Source organism: Accipiter gentilis, chromosome 1, assembly GCF_929443795.1.
Source record: "Accipiter gentilis chromosome 1, bAccGen1.1, whole genome shotgun sequence".
Taxonomy (NCBI): domain Eukaryota; kingdom Metazoa; phylum Chordata; class Aves; order Accipitriformes; family Accipitridae; genus Astur; species Astur gentilis.
Genome location: NC_064880.1, coordinates 45,347,337 through 45,369,587, shown reverse-complemented (window position 1 = coordinate 45,369,587; position 22,251 = coordinate 45,347,337). Strand labels below are relative to the sequence as shown.

At 38.6% G+C, this 22,251-nt stretch overlaps 1 protein-coding gene across 1 annotated transcript; it reads left to right on the top strand.

Moving 5' to 3' along the window:
• Positions 1-9,243: 9,243 nt before the first annotated feature.
• DDX18 (DEAD-box helicase 18) lies at positions 9,244-21,208 on the top strand. The gene is made up of 14 exons (XM_049813542.1): positions 9,244-9,452; positions 9,599-9,799; positions 10,805-10,948; positions 11,485-11,620; positions 12,162-12,262; positions 12,379-12,578; positions 12,667-12,781; positions 14,344-14,483; positions 15,788-15,949; positions 16,890-17,042; positions 17,765-17,878; positions 18,625-18,681; positions 19,548-19,725; positions 20,371-21,208. Exons 1-14 carry the CDS (start codon positions 9,335-9,337, stop codon positions 20,511-20,513), a joined length of 1,962 nt encoding a protein of 653 aa, XP_049669499.1. The 5' UTR covers positions 9,244-9,334; the 3' UTR covers positions 20,514-21,208.
• Positions 21,209-22,251: the final 1,043 nt, after the last annotated feature.

Below are 22,251 nucleotides of genomic sequence, written 5' to 3'. Positions count from 1 at the left end.
ACCTTACTGCAGTTTAAGGGAAGGAGTGGTAACACTGAGAAGCAGCTTTAGGAGTCCAAAAGTCATGATGACTATGGAGATGCGAGATTATTAGTTTGTTAGAATTAAATCTATCACTTGGTTCTAGTAAATAATTGAAGGCAGATCATGGTTTTCCTAAGCTCTGTTTGAGTTGGACTGTGACAATAAGGACAAAGAGTCAATTCAAACCACTTTTATGCTCTCCCGTCTCAGAGTTTCTGGTGCTTACTCTACAGAAAGACATACAGAAAAGTAAGAAGTTTTTGTTCACGCTTGCAGCCAACAGCTCGAAAGAAACTGATATCTAATACTGCGATGCAGAAATTATTTCTCCAGTAAGAATAGACAATCACATATCTTAGTACAATGATAACCCACTGGGTTATAAGCTGATGTGACACTGCCTTTTGTCAGGTTACATTAACAGAGACCAAAAGCACCACAGCCAGTTAAAAACATCTTGATCCCCTGTGGAGGCTCTGAGTTGTCCAAGAATGGTGACAGATACATTAAGGAGCAAACTAACAGAGAGACAGACTAGGTCATACAGTCTCTGGATTACTATGTTTTTAATGATTAAACATACATGAACGAATTGTGGTTTGTTTCTAAGGTAGTTTTCTCTGAAATAGCCTGCCTTCAGATGAAGTACACAGTCCTAGGAAGGCTGGCTAGTCATTGACTTCTCCTACGTGTTACCAGAGAACAGAGAACTGTAGTTCAGGTATGTTGAAACAGCCAGGTAAGAAAACTGCACTAAGGCCAATCTGAAGACTGGGAAGACCACAAATCCCCCTAGATTTATGTGATTGTTCAAGATCTGACAGCTGAAAGAAAAGGCTCTGGAAGATACCAGAGGGGTCAAAGCATGCCATGATTTGCTGTGCCAACAAGACAAGAAGTGTGGCTCTTCCTTCACTTCATTTTAATTTTGTGCCTATTGTGGCGCACAAGAACAGAAATTGTAGTCACCAGTAGAATTTATCTCTGATCCATTAAGAAAGACTGCCATCTCCCGGTTTCTTCAACAACAGTCTTCCTCGAAAAAAAAAGTTGGTTTAGTTAAAGCTTACCGCTGATCATAAAGTCATGCTTGCTCTGAACCTTTAAGGGAAAATGTCACTGATAATAAAGGACAGGCAAGTGAAAGTTGGAAAGGCTAATGCATTATGACTACACTATATAGATTAAGCCAACGTGTGCAATAATTATAACTATCACAGCTTGACACAGTTTATAAAGGCTTGAACTGTAAAAGCTCAGAGCCCAGTAATACAAGCTATTGAGCATTCTCTTATAGAGCGCTGACTGTCCGAGGTCCCACTGAGTTTCAATCAAAAAAAGCAGTATTACATAACAGAATAAGAATTAACCATTCTCATTCTCAGGAATATTAAAACTCCTTTAAATGGCAATCTGAAAGGGTCTTAAAAGTAAAAGTAACTTACACTGGTCTTAAGGACATGCAGAATTATGTAGAGCAGAAGAGTAGTGTAAAACTATGGATGTAGGAGCATACTAATAATATTGGGCAAGGGAGGGGTGAACCACTTCAAGGAAATCACTAGTAAGCGTACTCCTAACTGCATCTTGCAGAAAATGTGAGAATGAGCTCATCTGATACTTTCTTGAAGGTATTCTGTTATTCACCATGGGCTAACAGCACACTGAGGTAGAGGTATCACAGATTATTTGACATGCTCTGTGTTCACTATTTAGTTCCTCCTCTTTCCAGGTTGATGAGAATCTGGTCCCCTAAGATGTATATACCTTGTAACAAAATAGTATTTTACTATCATTTGTATGTTTAAATTTTGGTGGTTAAGAGCAATACACTTTTGCTAATTAGTATTACAATAGCGCCCAGAGCTCCCTGATACATATAGGCCTTCTCTGTTATAGGTCCCATACAAACATATTTTTTAAATTAGTCCTTGCTTTAAGGGCTTGCTGTCTAAACACAAACAAGCAGTGGGAGTAAAGAAATATGGTTATTCTCATCTTACAGATTAAAATATTCTCACTGTATGGATGACATATATGAAATGAGAATGATCACTTAAGGTAACAGGAGCATCTACAACACAAGAAGGCATTGAGTTCTGTCCTCACAAGTCCCAGATGTCTTTACTGCAAAATCTTTTTCATTATTTAATACAGGAAGGAAACAAACATTTAAAACATAAATGTCATTTTGAACATAGGCATGCTGTCCATATTACTGAAATCAGGAGCCTGAGCCTAAAATTTTTATTAAAGGTATCCATTCCCCATCCATAATCAGAAAAATGCTAATACCATTGTTTAAACAATGCTTTGTTTAATTCAAGATTTTCAACCCCTTCTTCCTTGAAGAAAGAATTGTGCATTATTTGGTGTAAAGCTTAAAGGCATTTCAAACTGTTACATAAAGAAAATATTATTCTTCAGCACAAAAATGTTTACACATTTTAGGAAGAAACATAACAATTTAACTATGTGACATCTGAAACTTTTTCACAATACTTGCCATTGCATCCTTCTATAAGCTTTTAGATTTCTAGGTAAGTGTATGAAAATGAATGAGACTGAAGAAAACTCAGAAAAATTCTGCACTCTGTTCTCCATCATCTTTGTCACTAACAGTATAAGAAACATAGGGCTACTATTCAAGGAAGTAAAATCCAATTTCAAATTTCAGGAACCTACTTTAAAACAACAAATTTAAAAAATCCTAAATGGCATAATAGAATTGAATTAGAAATATTCAGCAAGGTGTAGAAAATTTTGTAGTGAAACAATGTTCCATGATAGGTAAATGAACACATGTGATGGACAACTTAAATAAATAAATAAAAAGTAACCTAAATCCTTCATTTTCTTTCCTCTTCAACTAATGGCATTTTTATGTTGGAGCTATCTCATAGCTAGGGTGACATCTTGTGTTCATTCCATCCACAAAATGCCACAGACCTGTCTCCATCCCACTGCCATGCACCCAGAAGCTCTATCCCTCCCCTTCAAATTTTATCTTCAAAATAGTTGCAAAGAACTTTAGCTGACCCTATATATTTCACTTACTGTCTCAGATTTCATAAACTCTTTGAGTTTAATTGTGACTTTATATTATTTGAACAGAGCCATTTTAAATGAAGATGTGTAAATGATAAGGCAATATAGGAAGACACACTCCTCCTGAAAAGGAGACGGTAATATATTTACTAGGATTCCTTAAATTAATGAGGGCACTGTAAAAGGAGAGCCTTTTATGCCTGAGAAAATTATTATTTTAAAGATTATGAACCTGTCAGTCTGTAAGTTATAAGCTAGCTGACATACCTGCAGTTTGATTAATCTGTTAATTAATCACTTGATCCTACTTGTAGTCTTTGCAGTATTTTGAAAAACCTTCACTAAGTTTTTTAAAAACAGGAAAATATTACAAAATGGATCTTCATATGTAAAAAAAGAATATCATGAATTTAAATGCTATCTTAATAAAAGCCCTACTGTCATGTGCAAAACAGACTATTTATCAACACTTGCTAGGGATGGTGGAACAGTTGAAACAAACAGCTGTAAACAGCCTCCTAAAATAGAACAGAAAATGCTTGATTATTATTTCATCCAATTCAGAAAAGCAGTTTCTAAGTACCCAAAAAACATTTTGTAAGTTTAAATTACAAATGTTAGAAACAACTTCTTCTGCATTGCTAAAATACAATAAAGTAGAACCTTAACTATTCAGCTGTGTGTGCCATGCATGCTTTTACACTACAGTTATCCTCATGGTACCCTCCTGCCTGCCAGTAGCACATTGCAAATTATGCACTTCTCTTTATTGTGTATTACTTGTTCTTTCATTGCCTCTGTGAGGATAAAAATGTGTATAGCACCTTGTTTTCCTAGAGGATTTTTTTTGTTTGTAGTGTGTAGGTGCTAGCTATAAAATGACTATATATTTCTCTTCGAAATTGCAGTTTTCTTAAAAAAAAAAAAAAAAAAAAAAAAAAAAAAGATTTATGCAATTATAACAGAAAATCCCACTGTGACAACTGTGACAAACTAAAGGGAAGTGATCCTTCTCTCTACTCAGCACTGGTGAGACCCATGTGGAGTACTGTGTCCAGCTCTGGGCTCCCTAATATAAGGACGTGGACATACTGAAGTGAGTTCAGCAAATGGCCACAAAGATGATAAAGGGATTGGAGCACCTGGCATACAAGGAGAAACTGAGAAAGCTGGGACTGTTCAGCCTGGAGAAGAGAAGGTTCAATGTGTATCAATACCTGATAGGAGGGAGTAAAGAAGACAGAGTCTTCCGTGTAGTCTCCATCCCTGAAGACACTCAAAACTTGAGTGAACAGCAACCTGCTCTAGTTGATCCTGCTTGAGCATGGGAGTTGGACTAGGCAATCCCCAGAGGTGCCTTGCAACCTCAACCATTTTGTGATTCTACAATTGCAACTGTCTTCTTCATTTTGGAGAGATTTAAGCAATATTTCAGATAAACTGGGCCCTAGTGATGATGTATTTTGGAGATGAGGACCAAAATACTGACCTTAGCATAAATTTCTGTGGCAAACCAATGCATAATTCCTCTTACTGCAGGGAAGAACTACAGCATTTTATACTAGGTGGCATTTCCTAAACACTGAAGATTTTTTGCTTATAAATGTCACATAATCTAGCTATAGTCACATTCTATATAGCTCACCTCAGTTTAATTAAGCTAATTTCACACAATTAGCTGATCACCTTGGTAGTAGCAGAGTTAATGATGTAGTCACAGATGGTAACGAATACAGACAGACAGGTATTACCTGCAAATGGCTAGCCTCTGAGTCCAGCTGCTAATGTAGTTGCATTCCTTTGCTAGAAAAGGACACAAAGTAATTGATTTTTGTGGGTTTCCAACCATTAGGGATCAAGAGGAGTAGGCATGCAGATGATCATCACTATCTGTTGGATGCATCGCTTCAGGAAGGGCCCAGACTAGTACAGTAACCTGGACTCCTGCCATCCAGCTCATATGATACACCAGGGTTTCATGATCAACCATGCTAAACTCTGCAGAGAGGTCTGAAAGAGTGAGACTAGACTTTGGTCTTCTATGTGTATAAAAGACAAGATCATTCATTAGAACAATTAAAATGGTTTCAGTTCCTTACGCTGGCATGATCCAGATTATTCCAACTCTAGAATATTGGCTTCCCTTTAATGAACCAATAAGAGCAATGGTGATGGCCTAACACTTTGAGATACTAAACCGCTTCTCAGAAACACCTGAGCAGTTGTAAGTTCCAGAAAATCCATGAGAACTAGGCAAAATCTACAAGGTCTCCTATGAAATGCAATTCAACTCATCTCTACTTTCTCATCCCAGCTGCAGATCTGCACTGGATTTGATTTGGAACACATTCAGGTGAATGTCCATCTGCATTTACGATTGATACACTGAATAGCTTCAGTTGTAAAATACATGGTAAATGAGAAATTTCCTAAAAAACTCACAAATGTGATTTGAATCCAGCTGTATTCCACACACTACACAAAGTGTTGACGCCGCCAGTTGTAACTGAGACAATACCTCCATATGACACAAGGGAGATGTTATTTGAAAGCAGTATTAAACAAAAACCCTAAAGAACAGTGGTTATGATGGCCTACCTTGCTTTCTCCAAACACAGATATCTTACTCTCCTTGTCTTAAACTCAAAGCCATACTTTAAATTCCGTCACAGATTCAGTGATATTCAATGATACCCTATGGAGATATGACTTGTACCAGCAATTTCTAACCCCCGTTAACATTAAGATGTTCTATAAATCAAGTCATTTGTTCTCTATGTGATATATCTGGATATATCTGTATCTACACCATTTATATCAGCTCAGGAGTGGGTAACTTTTCTCTGCCAAAGTCCAGATTTCAGAATTATATGACTCAATTAAATTAGAAAAATCGATTATTTCTGCAGATACATTTGTATCCATCACTTGCATACATATACAGATTTTTTTTTCTTACATAAGTTAGACCTGTTTGAAAAAAAACTTATATCTATCTTGATACTTGATCTTAAACCAAGACCCTATCCAGAACTTATTACTGTCTGACAGATATTTGATCCAAGAGGGAAAATTATAATCTGTTAAAAATGAAGACAGCTCTCAAATGTTTTCCAGTTTCTGGCTATAAGCAATAGAAGCTCTAGTTTTCTAGTTCAAAACTTTTAGCGTAATGGTACAGATGTTCATAAATTACATAAGTAGTGGTTTTTTTCACGTCCAACCTAAGACATCAAAAAAGCATTTTTCCAGAGATTCTGCTTTCTGAAAATAAAATCTGTCTGCCTTAACTCAGCTGTGTACCACAACTCTAACATCCAAAAATGACTACACACTTTTGTTTCATGATCTTTTCTGTATGGGATTTTGATACCTTTTGTATAAATTACCACCATCTACCTGAAATGATACAACCGAAATCAATGACTACTTTTGTGTTACATTGTTAATCAACACAAGTTAGTTAAAGGTAAGCAGGAGCAAAGATTTTTAATTTGGCTTTAATGATGAATTGATTCTGGGAGATAAAATACTGACATTGGCAGCCCATTAAAAAAATTCATCTTCAGAGATAAATTCAGAGTATCTAATATGGACTTACTCAGCTCTCTAAAGGCTTTGCTAACCTAAAATATGATTCCCTACAAACCTTTCTGCAAGATCATACCTAGAGAATTTGAGACATTTTGACAACAACTCAATAACCATTTGAGAATATCCTATTGTTAGTAACGATTGCCTGATAAGTCAAGCAATTAGGAATGAATCTACTGGACAGAAATGAGACATGTACCAGGGGGAATTCATATGATATCTAAGAAATGTCAAACTTCAGAGAAAAACTATTAACATGACTTAGTGTTTTAAACTACTGTCTAGACCTGTCACAATAAAATTACCATTATTGCCTTCTGAGTCTTCTTTCTTGTGACTTTCCACAATTGCAGCTTGAAGAAAAAACAAGACAAAAAGAAAGAAGCTCATAAAACATGTTTTGAAATTTCCAGAGAAGCACACTTCTTTCCTAACTCCAAGCAACATCTTTTACAAGATACTGCAACAAAGCAATATTGGAGCACATGGTACTTTGCCACCTAATGAAATCTGGAATTTCTGAATTCCTATACATAATGCCATGACACCTGTTTACACAGATGCAAGATCATAATTTATCTACAAACACAACAAAGTTTTCCTTGTGTGCCACACTGGTAATAGCCAATTGACATAGCCAATATATTCTGCTCAGTGGGATCTAACATAACTTCTCAGGACAGTTTATCAATTTCGGCCTCGTGCCACACTAATGCAATTTCACGAAGACTTGCCAAGTCAGCCAGGACCCAACATGGACACTGAGGTGAGCTCTTTATTTAGGGTTCTACCAGACCAGGGTTTCCAGGTTCTAATTCTTGGCAGAGCTGGAGGTGTGATGACATGGGTGAAAGCAAAATAGCAATGGTCCTAGCACTACTGGGTAAGATAGGAACATGTGGACCATGCCATGTCCAAAGGACATAATTCTCTCCCCCCTCAGTGTAAGTATTAGTGTCAGCTCCCTCCTGCCCAGATTTTTAATTCACTCTATCTGCACAATGACCATATTCCAGAAAGGAGCACCACCCGGGTTAAATCTGGATCCAAAAGTAAACCTAGTCACATATGTATAAATCAGCACAGATTAGGAAGGGCAAACCCCTATCTGCTTAAAAATATATTCTGCAGACACAATATAAGGTAGTCAGGAAGAAAATATGTCCAGAACCTAAATTACACTGAGTTGCAGTAAGGAACTTTTACCTGCTTAAAATTCAGCCTTGAACTGAGTTCCCCTGGAGTTTTGCACCAAAAGCCTTTCTTGCTGAGGATGGTTCAGTTTATTTTCAAATGCAGCTGATAGGGATGGTGGTTATCCTTTCAATTTAGTAAGCCAGTGGCCAGACCTGTTATCCAGTCCGTGAAAGTCAGGACAAGATCACATGGTTCATATTCTGAAGCTCTGGCAAAAGAAATTCAATTCTTATCCTGGTGATCCACACGACCTCTGCAAGACAACAATTACAGGTGGTGAAAAATACCTTTTGTTTCATCTCTTAATATCAGTAGCTTTTTTTAAAAAAAAGGTTACATGCAATAAACACTTCGAAATTAATATAGTCATAGTTCTGCAGCTTATTCTGCGCTACAGCAAGGCATTGCAAGCTGAACCTTACACAATTTGTAGTCATTCAGATTTCTAAGAACACGGTGGTTACTGGTTAAAGACAGCACAGCAATCCGCCGTAGATTCCTGTACTGTTTGTGCCATCTGCTGGTCAAGAAGGATCTGAAGGGCGCTGCATTTCGGCCTGCAGGAATCACTCCTTGGAAGAGGATGCAGAGCCAAAAAGCAGGAGGACCCTGGAAGGAGAGGTCATGCTGCCCATCACGGAATCGAGGTGCAGCTGGGAGCTCCAGCTGGAAATCGCTCCCTAACAGAGCTCCAGGAAACCATGGTCTGGAAATGACGGGCTCCCACGTTTGGCCCGCTCGCTAACACTGCCAAGCTGGTGAAAATCCCGGGGATTTCCATGTTCTTTGCGCCCATCAGGAGGAACGGAGAGCGGACCAGGTGGCTAAGCGAAGATGCGGGACTTGAGGGAAGGCGCAGCCGTGTCCTTTCTGCCCAGGGTCGGGGCTGGGGGTTCTGCAGCCCTGAAAGTTTCACCCGCTTTAGGGCTGGAAGTCGGCATCAGGGTTTTGAACACCGCTGCGTGCTGCGTCCCGCGGGGATGCCCGCGGAGCGAACGGCCGGCGGGCTGGATGCCCGGGAGCGTTTCTTGCTCCCGCCGCAGTTAAACACCTGCAGCCGTGAGCGGAGGCAACGCCACCGGGCACACGGCGACTGCGGGGCAGGGGGTGTCCGCGGCGGAGACGCCGACTCCCTCCCTCCCTCCCTCGGGCTAGAAGGGGGGGGGGGGGGGGGGCGTTCCGCCCTCGCTCTCTGAGCTACAGGGCACCGGGGACCGGGGTCCCTGGCAGGACACACGGCGGGGACCCGGGCACGGCCTCCCGGCGAGGCGCGGGCCCCGCCGGGCTGCGCGGCGCTGTCTCCGCCGGGCCGCCGGAGGCCGCTGCGGGCCGCCCGTCAGGCCTGGCGGGCCGGGCCGGGCCGGGCCGGGCCGGGGGGGTTCCGGCGGAGCCCGGATACGCCGCTCCGAGGCGAGGCGAGGCGAGCCGCCGTCCCCACGTGCGGCGGGGTGAGCGGAGGGAGGCGGCCGAGATGTCGGTGTCGGTGGCCGCGGGCAACCTGCCCATGCGGCTGCTCCGCAGGAAGATCCACAAGCGCAACCTGAAGCTGCGGCAGCGCAACCTGAAGCTGCGGGCGGCCGAGGGGGCAGGTACGGCGGGGTCGGGCCGGGCCGGGCCGGGGCCGGGCGGGCGGCCGTGCGGAGCCTCTCCCCCAGCGAGCGCTTGCGCAGCCGTCTCTGACTTTGTGGTTTTTTTTCCCCCCTTTCTCTCTGAAACGTGTCTCCGCGCCGTGCAGTGCCTGCGCCGGGCGAGGCGGCATCGCAGGGCCCCCCGGAGGAGGAGGAGGCGGCGGCGGCGGCCCCTGAGGTGGAGGCGGCGGCGGCGGCGGCGGCCGGAGCGGCCTCGGAGGCCGCAGATGCTGCCGGCCCCCGCGGCGGGGAGGGGAAGAAGAAGACGAAGAAGAAGAAGAGGAAAGCGGTGGCGAATGCGGGTGGTGGTACGTTATCTCAGCAAACACAGCGCGTCTGCCAGGGCTGAGTGGGTCTCGGAGAGCCCGCCAAGCGCCTGCTCTCCTCCGCCCTGTCGGAGGGGATTTGTGGGCTGGACTGGGAGAAGTACCGTGTGTTGGTCTGGGGTACCTTCTAAAGCCCTGGAGGCCTTCCGTATTACCTGTTTCCTGATTCCAGCTGCAACAGCCGAACCCTGATATGTACTAAACCCATAGCAACTAATTTAAGTGTTGCATAGATTCTGCTTCCTAACGTTATGTTTCGATGTTTTGTTTATTATACAAGTACCTATACTGTTTTTCAAAGTAGAGCTTTGACAGATAGATGGTTTCTGAACGTCCAGTCACTACATCTTTTTAGCAACGCATCCAGCCTTTGGCAATATCTGTATATTATGAAACTAAAGTATACTGGGAAACTACCACAAAAAACTGCATGCTGCAAATATTGCTAGATTTTTGTACCTATATATATACCTGCACACGTGTATATTTTTATATATATTTGAAGCTTCCATCTTTTATGTGTTTGATCTTAGTGATACTTCCCATGGTTATGAAAATAAACAGGTCTTTTCCTGCAGTTGTCTGAGGGTTCAGGTACTTAGAACAGAACAGACATTACATTTCACATGACCTGAGCACAAACCGCCTTGGAAACTTGATGCCTGTATTACAGATAGGAAAAAATTTTGTAACTTGTTCCTCATTTCCACAGAAAATTTCATATAGTATACGTTAAGCTTCGCTGCTGTATGGTGTGAAGCGGACTTTGTGTAAGGAACTTCTGAATTTTTTGCTCTCTGCTTCAGAAAGTTCCACAGAAACCTTGCCTCCCCTTCTCCTGCCTCCCCACTCACCCCCCCGTGAAAAAAGCGTGATGTTTGTACGTGGATTACAGACTAAAGAAAATCACTCTGTGGAACAACTTTTGATGATGAACATGTCCTTCATATCTCTAACTGACTTGTCTTCTGTAAAATGACACTCTAGATACACAAGCTAAAAAAGCAAAAAGTGAAGAAGATGAATCTGTGGGGGTAGAAGATGAAGATGAGCAGGATTCTGGAGAGAAAGAAGCGGAAGAGGAGGAGGGGGAGGAGGATGAAGTGCCCAGTTTACCACTAGGTGTAACAGGTATCTCATGTTCTCTTTTTCGTATGTGTGCAGAAAGCCAAGGTCTAACGCTTTCTTTCAGAGCAAGTTGCATTTTTCAAATTAGCTTTATAAGCCAGGTGTTTGAATATAGGTGACATGACACTGGCAGCTTTACAGCTGTTACTCAGTTACTGTTCTTTGAAGTTTTTATTAGGTACCCGTTCCTGTTAGTCTTAAAATTACTAGTGAAAAACTGTTTTAAAACATGCTTAACTATAGGTGAAAAAGTCAATGAAGAGCAAGATGGAGGTATACAACTAGTAAATCTGGCAGGAGAAGCAGTGCATTCGTGTTGATTTTTAACAGCTCTGTGTAGTATTCGTAGGAACACATTCATACACAGTATTTTGTCAATGTCTTGGCATTTTGTGGTAGAAAGGAATAAGAAAAAGTCCTTTGATATTTTTTTTTTTCATCTAGCTAATTGGGTAATCTCAGAGGATAGATGGCATTGAATAGGTTGAACATTGAACTAAATAAGTTTGAATATTATTTTTTTTCCTCCCTCACTTCAGGTGCTTTTGAAGACAATTCTTTCACTTCCCTGGCTGGTGTTGTTAGTGAGAATACATTGAAAGGCATAAATGACATGGGTTTTACGCACATGACTGAAATTCAGCATAAAAGTATTAAGCCGCTTCTGGAAGGCAGGTAAGAAATCAAGTCTCTTTAATCACTGTATTGACCTCAAGTGTTGTGTAAATTTTGCTAGCAAGCTAAATACATGAAAATGTGATTTTCTGCAGCTAAACTTTTTTTAAAAAAATGTGTTCTCATATGTTTCACGTATTTTGTTTATAGACATTAATACAGGTTAACAAAGTAAACTAAGTAAGTAAGTAAAGTAAGTTAAGTAAGTAAACAAAGTAAGTTTACCTGTGTTGCCTGTGAACATATATTAGGGTAAGCTCATGGAAGCTGCTTTGCATTCAGCTTTGAAAGCAGGGGAGTCGAGTCTGTTTTCACTAGGCTTCTTGTCAGTGTGTCTCAAAGACACTGTCTCACATCTGTCACTAGAGACATAGTGACACATTGCTGGGGACCGCATCTGCCACCAAGCTCTTAATACTAACTCTACTGGTTTCCTTTAAGCCATGTTATGTTTTTATATTGTCAACATTGTACAAAATAGGATTGTTCTTTTTTTCTGTACGATCAACTAAATACTTCTTTTTCTAACCACTGCATACAGGGATATTTTGGCAGCCGCAAAAACAGGCAGTGGCAAAACACTTGCGTTTCTTATTCCTGCAGTAGAGCTCATCTACAAGCTAAAATTCATGCCTAGAAATGGTAAGGCTCTTCATTTCACAGTTTAATTTTACTGTGGCGCAGCCATTGAGGGATGTGGCGAGGAGAGGGATTGGATGAGTTTTAACTTAGTCTTGTCTGATTGGTGTGTTTTTTAGGAACGGGTGTTATTATTCTTTCTCCTACTCGAGAGCTTGCTATGCAAACCTACGGAGTTCTTAAAGAACTTATGAATCATCATGTTCACACCTATGGTCTGATAATGGGGGGTAGTAACAGATCAGCAGAAGCACAGAAACTTGGTAATGGAATCAACATCATTGTAGCAACACCAGGAAGACTGCTTGATCATATGCAGGTAGATAAAATATTGATGCCTAATCTGTGTTACTGGAACATAATAAAACTCCTGTCTCTGTCTGACTCTGAATTTGTTAATCCTCTAGAACACTCCAGGTTTCATGTATAAGAACTTGCAGTGTTTGGTAATTGATGAGGCGGATCGTATCTTGGAGGTTGGATTTGAAGAAGAAATGAAACAGATCATAAAACTTCTACCAAGTAAGGAAAGAAAAAAAAATCTGTCTTTCCTGGAAATCACTTGACTAACATTATGTCTTCTTTATGACTCAATTATTATAAGAGAAGTCATTAATTTTTATAGTTCTGTAAACGCACTTCAGAGTGATTGTCTTACTCTGTTCTTTTTTCCTGATAGCTAGTATATATTACTTTAACATCATTTATATGAAGGACAGAGTTTTCATATGCACTTTAGGGCTATAATTCTGTTCATATAAGATCCTTTTAGTTTAACATCTGCGTTCTCTCATTCATCTTCCTCTGGCCATTTATTTCCTGCAATTCATTATTTCCTAATAAGGCTTAAATATAAGGAAAAAGGTCTTTTGACTTGCAGTTTGAATTTTCTTCATGCCTCAGAGAACAGTATCTTAAGGAAGCTTGAGTGTTTACCTTAAAATTTTCTTTCCCTCACTTTTCATTTAGCTATTCTTCATAACTGATGTGTTAAACACATTCTCAGAGTTAACAAGGCTCTCCCTTTAACTTTCAAAATGTAGAAAACCTCCCCCATGGAAATAGTATATAAAAAATTCAGTGATAAATATTTTGAGGTTCCACATCTTAAATATTGAAATTCAGATCTGCGTGTTTAAAATGCAGATACATAAATCTAATAAATAACATCCTGTGAAGAATACTAGTGAACAGTGCTAAAAATGGAAAGAGAAGGAAGACTAGGAAAATTACATGTTTTTCGTGAAGTGGAAAATGATAAATAAAAGAAATTTTTACTTTGCATGAGTTCAGTTTGGTTTTGTCCCATTAGGAAAGAAATTGTATTTTAAAACAGACACTTCAAAATAGACAAAAAAATAAAATTCAAAAATGGTGGCACCAGTTCTTCAGCAAGAACAACTGCTACTGTTCTTGCAGTTGTGAAATCGAACAGCCTAAGTATGCATTTTCCACGTACTCATGTAACAAGAAAATGTTACAGAATGAGGATATATTTTTGAGCTGAGAGGTGATAGGCAGGCAAGAGATTTCCTACACCTGCTCTAAGACCATGGAAGTCACTGAGGCTCAGTACAGACATACTTCCACGTGACTAAATAACATGCACATTTGTGGATGTTCTAGACTGACTATGCAAGACAAACATTTACAATGCTCTCTAGTTTTTGTAAGTTTTTTCTTGCACAATCTCTAGCACAATTTTTTTTAAAAAAACATTTTACTATTCATGCAAATGAAATCAATTTATAGTTAGAATTACAAGGTTGGTCTCCATTTAAATAATTGTTTTGTGTCTAAATTGGAGTGCAAATGATTATTAACATTTTCCCAGAGAGAAAGAATATAGTATTTTGATAGGATTTTGGGGGGGGGGGGGGGGGGGCAGCCTAAGTAAGCATCCTGTACAATCCATAATACAATTGCACCTCTTTTTGTTTGTCAGTAGCAGTATGTTTGAATTAGAATTTAATTTAAAAAAATAGAAGACTTGCTCAGGGAAGTTTGCAGCTAGAGATTTTTATGGACTTGCTATTTGAATTCTCCTTTAAGAAATGAGGCTGTCTTTCCAAATATTTTTTCAGAGCGCAGACAGACAATGCTTTTTTCTGCTACACAAACCAGAAAGGTTGAAGATCTGGCAAAGATATCTCTGAAGAAAGAGCCACTATATGTTGGGGTTGATGATAACAAGGAGACAGCAACAGTAGATGGTCTTGAACAGGTAAAACACAAATGTTATTAAAAGGGGTATGATCTGTGAACATATCAAAGCCTATGTGTTTTTAACTGGGTTGTACAAACACCGTCTTAAATGGTGTTTACCATCCTAATGGGCAAAAGCTATCAGTTGCCTAAAGTGCTTTAGTCAGTCTGCTAACTATAGGAAGTTATACGCATCTAGTCAATATTTGCAGGACAGATGATATAAAACCTCATGAAATAGTAATATAGTTACCTACACTTGTCTATTCCTATCTATGTTACATACGTAAGCTCCAGTTGTCTTTCTAACTATTTTCCACGTTACTGACTGGACATATATATACTTCAGATATATTTCATTGTTGCTGCTTCAGATAATAGCTAACTGGAGTTGCACAGCAGTTTCTGTGTTTGTGCAGTTGACATGATTAGTGTTGTTATAAAATTTCAGAGTTACTGAAATGAATTTTTATTGTATAAACTAATCACTTTTCACTGAACTTAAATTAGTTTGAAGACTTAATTAAAAATTACTTCTTCATATTTCAAGTTAGTATAGTAAGTTTCTTGCCAAGTTAGAATCATAGAATCATTTAGGTTGGAAAAGACCTTCAAGATCATCAAGTCCAAGCATCAACCATGCCCACTAAACCATGTCCTGAATGTCGTGGACACTGAAGTACCCCATCTACTCGCTTTTTGAATACCTCCAGGGATGGTGACTCAATCACTTCCCTGGGCAGCCCATTCCAATGTTTGACAACCCTCTCAGTAAAAAAATTTTTCCTAATATCTAACCTAAATTTCCCTTGCCTCAACTTGAGGCCACTTCCTCTTGTCCTATCTCCAGCCACCTGACAGAAGAGACCAGCACCCACCTCGCTATAACCCCCCTTCAGGTAGCTGTAGAGAGTGATAAGGTCTCCCCTCAGCCTCCTCTTCTCCAGCCTAACCAGCCCCAGCTCCCTCAGCCGCTCCTCGTAAGACTTGTGCTCCAGGCCCCTCACCAACCTGGTTGCCCTTCTCTGGACACGCTCCAGCACCTCCACGTCTTTCCTGTAGTGAGAGGCCCAAAACTGAACACAGGACTCGAGGTGTGGCCTCACCAGTGCCGAGTACAGGGGAAGCTCATCATCTTTAGGAGTTTCATATACCAAGGTGAGGGACAGACACTAAATCAAATGGTTTGGCCCAATATACCTGGAAAAATTAACTATTTGGCATATTTGTTTCACAATATAATGCTTCCCTGATTTAATTGTACTGCTGAAACAAAAGTTTGTTCCATACTACTTTTTTTAACAATATTTAAAAATTTTCCAGGGGTATGTAGTGTGTCCATCAGAAAAAAGATTCCTTTTGCTCTTCACATTCCTCAAGAAGAACCGGAAGAAGAAACTAATGGTATTTTTTTCTTCATGTATGTCAGTGAAGTACCATTATGAATTACTCAACTATATTGATCTCCCTGTTTTGGCCATTCACGTAAGTATTTTATTCATTAATTTATTTTTAATTAATCTGATAGTACCTCTAGGTTGTTACTGACCTCACATTTGCCTTGTTTATTTCAGTCCAGTTCCTAATAAACAGACACCCTGCTCACAAAACTGGTGATGATATTGATTAGTCTGTAGAAGAAAGAGATAAAGCAAAGACTATGTAATAACAACACTTCAATATTATTAATCTTGCTATTTTCCAAGCCAGGGCTGAACTCTGATACTAATTAATGCTCTGTGTGTAGAAAGCTTTTTGTTTTCTTCCAAGGGGGTTGCCTTTCACAAGCATTAAAACTTAATTTGTGGAGCAAAGCTATTGTCAGAGGAATCCAAACGCTGATCCCTGACACACTGGGTGCTTTTTTTAAGGCCAGGGTGATGTTTGGTTGTACTACGCCAATTCTTGCCATTTGGATGAGTATTTTAAATTTTTTGTCAAAACCATAAAATGCATAGTTTAGGAGAAAGAATTGACTGAAAGTTTATGAAACAGTTGTAACTGACCACAAATGTCTTTTATTTTATTTTATTTTTTATTATTTTGTTCTTTTGGGTATTTTCTTGCTATACTTCAATAGAATTGTTACAAGTATGGTTTTTGTTTGGTTGGTTTTTTAACCTGTAATCTATCTAACATGTTGCTAGACTTGCAAATGTCCTTTTTCTGAACTTCAGGCATTTATGCAGTCCTCCTGAAAAGAATACTCACGCAACCAAATTTTTAATGCTTTGGAAGGTACAGTGTAACCTCTGAGAGATACCACTTCATATAATCCATGATATGGAAAGATGCCCCGAACTAGTTTATATTTTCTGCAGTGATATAATACGTGAAATGGGAAATAGATTTAAGCTTACAAGTTGGCAGATTTGTTGTTGTTGTTAGTTGGTATTTCATCCTTAATGTGTTTGTTTCCTTTTAGGGCAAGCAGAAACAAACCAAACGTACTACAACATTTTTCCAGTTCTGTAATGCAGAATCTGGAATACTGCTGTGCACTGATGTAGCTGCCAGAGGATTGGATATTCCTGAAGTTGACTGGATTGTCCAGTATGACCCTCCAGATGATCCAAAAGTAAGTTAAAGAAATAGAGAAACTTCACAGCAACAAACTAAATCCTAGCAAACAAGCTTGCACAAAAAAGCTGAAGCTGCTGCTTGACAGACCTCAAGATTCAGCCATGTTCATATCTAGCAACTGATTGCTTCTACTTCCTTTCACCAGCTCCTAGGAAATGCTGCACCCAGCTGAGATCTTCGATAGCTTTTTAAGAGTTGCTTTTTAAAACATTATTCTTTAATTTAAAATCTTATCAGCTGAACAACAGAACACTTTTCAGGAGGAGTATGAGTTTATATATGCACCCCTGAATCCCTAACAGGTTTTCCAGTGGAAGTCTTATTTTTACTTAAATGTCAGTATTCTTATTTGAATAAATGTCCAGTGTAAACAAGCAAAACTCAAAAAACTCAGAAGTTTTGACAAATATACACAGCAAATATACCAAAAGCAAAGTTTAATTTTCAGTTACAGTAGACTACATTTGTTTTTTTTCTTCAGCAAAAGGTAAAATACTTTTAGCCAGGTGTTCTGTCTCAGCCTAATTAGGCTTTGCATTGTCCACACTTGGTTTCCCTCATCTGTGTGTCAGTACTAAGAAAAAGTCTTAAAAACTAATGGATGATGCATTACACCATATTAATGTTAAATTGGGGGAAGGGGGGGGTGTGAAGCTGCTTGATTATTACACATTTGAAAGACTAATTGGACTTGCTGTTTCTTATTCTTGCCAAAAGGAATATATTCATCGTGTCGGTAGAACTGCCAGAGGCATAAATGGTAGAGGACACGCTCTGCTCATTTTACGACCAGAAGAACTGGGCTTTCTTCGTTACCTAAAACAAGCCAGGGTAAACTTATGTCTGGATTTATTTTTTATTATTATTTTTACTGTGCAATAGGTTTTTAAAGGCAAAAACTGTAATGATTAATCAAACATTTTCATTTTTTAAGCAAAAAGCATTCTGTTGCTTAGAAGATATTTAACTGAACACCTGACTTTAAAGTCAGCAGCTAAAAGTCAATATTGAGTGTATTTATAGTTGCTTTGCAACTGTGCAACTTGTGTTACTAAAAAATAAATAAATTTCCTGTGAGCTTTCTGTGGAAGGATACTGGGAGTTTGACCATCCAGAGGAAATTAAAACCCAGATGCTGCTTCTGCAATTTTTATTCTTTCTTTTCAAAGATGCAGTTGCATTTTGTTCAATTCCAAAAGTAGTGTAGCCACCTTCTATGTATAATCATTTTACTATGATAGAACTGCATGTAGTTTCTTGGTTGCTCTCTTGATGGGCTTGTTTACAGAGTTTTGCCACTTGTAACAAAAGTGGTATAGCTTCTAAAGCAAAAGCTAAAGTGGTAAAAGTGTCATACTGGCATCTTAATTACTCTAGCTTAAAGGAAGTGATGATACTGGCATATTGATGTAAAGGCACTTTACAGATACAGCTGTGATATTAAAAAAGGAATCTTCTGTTATCTAGTGGGTCGTCTTCTATTTGTCTTGGGTCTTAAACACGTTTGTTATTTACACAGTATAAATAATTTTGATTTTTTTGTTTGTTTGTTTTGTTTTGTGGTTGTTTTTTTTAAGGTACCACTAAGTGAATTTGAATTTTCCTGGTCAAAAATTTCAGACATCCAGTCTCAGGTATGAAATGATTTCATACTACAGCTACTCTGAATATCTATATAATAATTTACATGGAGACTGTTAGTCTATAACAACTGCAGTTTAAAAATGTGTGTGCTTGTTTGGAAAAGTTCCGGTAGGTGAGTACTGTGCAGTAAATCCTCCTGCCGTGTTGTCCTTTGATGACAGTAAAACAATAAAAAGTTCAGAAATTAAAGATGAATTTTAATATCTAGTACTAAATTGTCATCATGATATGGTATGAATTTGCTTGTAAGAATTGGTTTTTTGCATTACATTGCAAAACCACAGCGATGTAACCCTGCTTTCTGTTTTTGAACAGAATGTTCTGTTCTGGCATAGCAAATGGAGTTTTGGTAGCTGTAAAATATCTCAGTCTACAGTAGTGCATCTGTATTTTTGTCTTAGAATTAATACTGTTTATTTTACAATGCATTTGCACCACAATAGATAAGACTATGTATAGAATTACATGGAATGGTACAGTTTAGATGTCTGCCTTAAAAGTATACTGTTGTTGCCCATTAATTCTCAATACACATAGTTTCATGGTGTGGCTGCAGTTGTATACTCCTCCTTGGTTGGGACAACCCAATTTAATATTTCTGTAGATTTTCATATTGTTGTGGCTTTGTACTGTAATTTAGCTTCAGGCTTTTTTGTTCCTCTGTTTATAAAAGCACTCTAATATATGTATGTGCACTCTACTGTCACAGGGCAATTTTGCTGAAGTGAAGAGTGAATGTCACTACAACTCGCACAGTAAATAATCTACATGTATATAATTTATACAGTTCTTACAGCTATAATTGGATGTGTGTCTTGTTTTGTCATTTTTTTGTTGTTTTTTTTTCCTCCAACAGCTGGAAAAACTGATTGAGAAGAACTACTTCCTTCACAAGTCAGCCCAGGAAGCATACAAAGCCTACATTAGAGCTTATGATTCCCATTCTCTGAAGCAGATCTATAATGTCAATAACTTGGATCTTCCCAAAGTCAGCCTTTCATTTGGTTTTAAAATTCCTCCCTTTGTTGACCTCAGTATCCTTTTACTGCAGTATTTCAAAGCTGAATTTCTGTGTTATAAATGTTAAATGCAACTTACTGAAGTTCCTATTCTACTTCAAATTCTGATTATCATTACTTTTTGCTATTAATCACATAAATGCATCATGCTCCAGCAATAGGTTATCAAAGAAAATGTTAAATAGCAAATACTAAAACATCAAAAATTGCCTACAAACATCTATAGTTTAATGTATGCACATGCTGTACGTGCTTCAGTTGCTATGGGGTAGCAGACGCTGGAATGCATACATGTTTTAGAGTGCTGTTCTCCATGCAAAATTATTTTCATTGAAGGGTAAGTGCGTAAGTTTAATAATCATGGAATATTGAAATAGAGGGGGAAGAGTGTGAAATAGAAGGCTCTGTCTAGATTACTGTCAAACTTGCCAGTGGATGGAATTTGAAGCAGTAGTACTTTGGCCAACTTAGTTGGACAGCTGGAGGAAGAGGAGCATTATTTAGAACCATAGGCACAAAGTTCTAGTTTTGTCTGTAGTTATGCAACTGAGCTTTTTGTATAATGCTGCTATTTCTTCTCACATTAATAACCCTTACAATACCTAAAAAGGAGTACTTTGAAATGTTGCTTTTTAAGTTCTTTAACCAATAAAATTCCAGATGTGAACAGCAACCATGGCAGAAGACTACAGAAAAGGGGTGGAGGTGGGGGATTTGGTTACCAGAAATCGAAGAACGTCCACAAAGCTAAAATCTTCAAACACATTAGCAAGAAATCGGACAGTCGGCAGTTTTCTCGTTAATCATACATTCATTAAAATGGCTTGTGGCACTGGAATAGACTACCGTGATCAAAACCATCTGGCAGTTACTTCTAATTTAAACTGCTCTGTTCATGTTTTTAGGGGTCTTTATGGTTTTGTTTGTGGGAACATCTTTTATCTCTCAGTTCAGGAAGACTCTTTGGAAGGGAGACTAAAGATAGAAAGGGAGAATATGGCCAGCTAATTTTGCCATACTTGTTGTAAGGAAGAAGATAGTTGAATACAATTATCTTAAGTCAATACTACAGAGTTTTTCATTAAAGAAAGAAAAAATACTTTTAGGTTTTATAGAAGAATTTGCTTTACATGTACCCTTTTTTCTATGCACACCTCTGAAAATTGTTGGAATACACAATGCAAGGACAGATTATAGTGTGAGATTAAAAAAAAACTTTGCTGACATGAATCATTGCAAGGCTTTTTAGTGCTACAGAACTCTGCTTGTCCATCAAATATGCTGAAGAATATAGGAAGATTCCTTTAGAACAGAACATACCTATCAATAATTAAGGTTGTATGAGCTTGTGATTAATTTTAGTCATGGTATCTGTATAACAAGTACAGTGTCCAAGATTTAAAAAAAAAAAAAAAAAAAAATCTTTTACAGCACATTTGGGATATGCTTAATACTGTTTCTTTTAATGTTGTGATAAAATGGCAGCATTCTAGTGAAATGTTTGGTGTTCCTTCCTGTTCTCTTTAAATCTGAATTTATCCATCTGGTAACTTCTAGTGTATGCTCTTATGAATATGCAAAGAAAATGAAGAAAAGCATATTACGTAAATTGAAGCACTTGGCCCAGATAGTATTTTTTTTAAATGCTTCATAACCTTGATGCAGTGAGACTTTTTGCAGTTGTATCTTAATTGCTTTTTAGTCTCAGTTTATCAGATCAGTGATGGGCAAACTCAAAGATACGGTCACAGGATTGAAGGGGTGGAGAGACTCAATAAATGAAAAAGAGAAATGGGTTATAAATATACTAGAAGGATATTTTGAGGGAGAAATATAAAAGACTGAAATGAAAGAGGGTAGAATACACATTGCAAACAGAACAAACATGGAGACTTAAGTACAAAAAGAATACACGAGTTGGGCAAAAGTAGAGTAACTATATTACATATATTATTTTCGGATCTCTACCATTGTAGAAGTAGGTAGCTATTCTTAGGAGGCTACAATGGTGGTGGGCAGTAGTGTTTCAAAAATTTATATCCATCAGTGCAGGGAAAGACTAAAATGTCGCAGATTCCAGAAATCTGTGTATGGGCCCTGACTACACCTTTTAATTTACATCTAAAATGTAACCCGGGACCAATTATGAATACAAAAGTATATATAGTTATTCCAGTATAAAATGGACTGTTATTCCTTAGGTCTTTTGAAGTAGCATATCAGATTTAAAACTTTCATATGCACATTGAAGTATTGCAGAAAAGCATTGGTGAGCAAACTTTCCACCCTTAGAGAAACCAGATAATATTTTGGGGGGAAAATAGTATGGCCATTCTGTTGCTAGTGCTTCCACCATTCAGAACTGAGTGTTGCCTTTTTTCCCGTTTTGTGAAAGAGCTGACTTTAAGTCCTAATGGACTTTTCAAGACTCTTGATTAACATTGGTCAGATATTAAGAACTTCTGATATGTCAAAATATTTAAGTAGATTAATTTTGTTACTAGGATTTGAATGTCTTACGCTTCCAGGGTTGCAATGAAA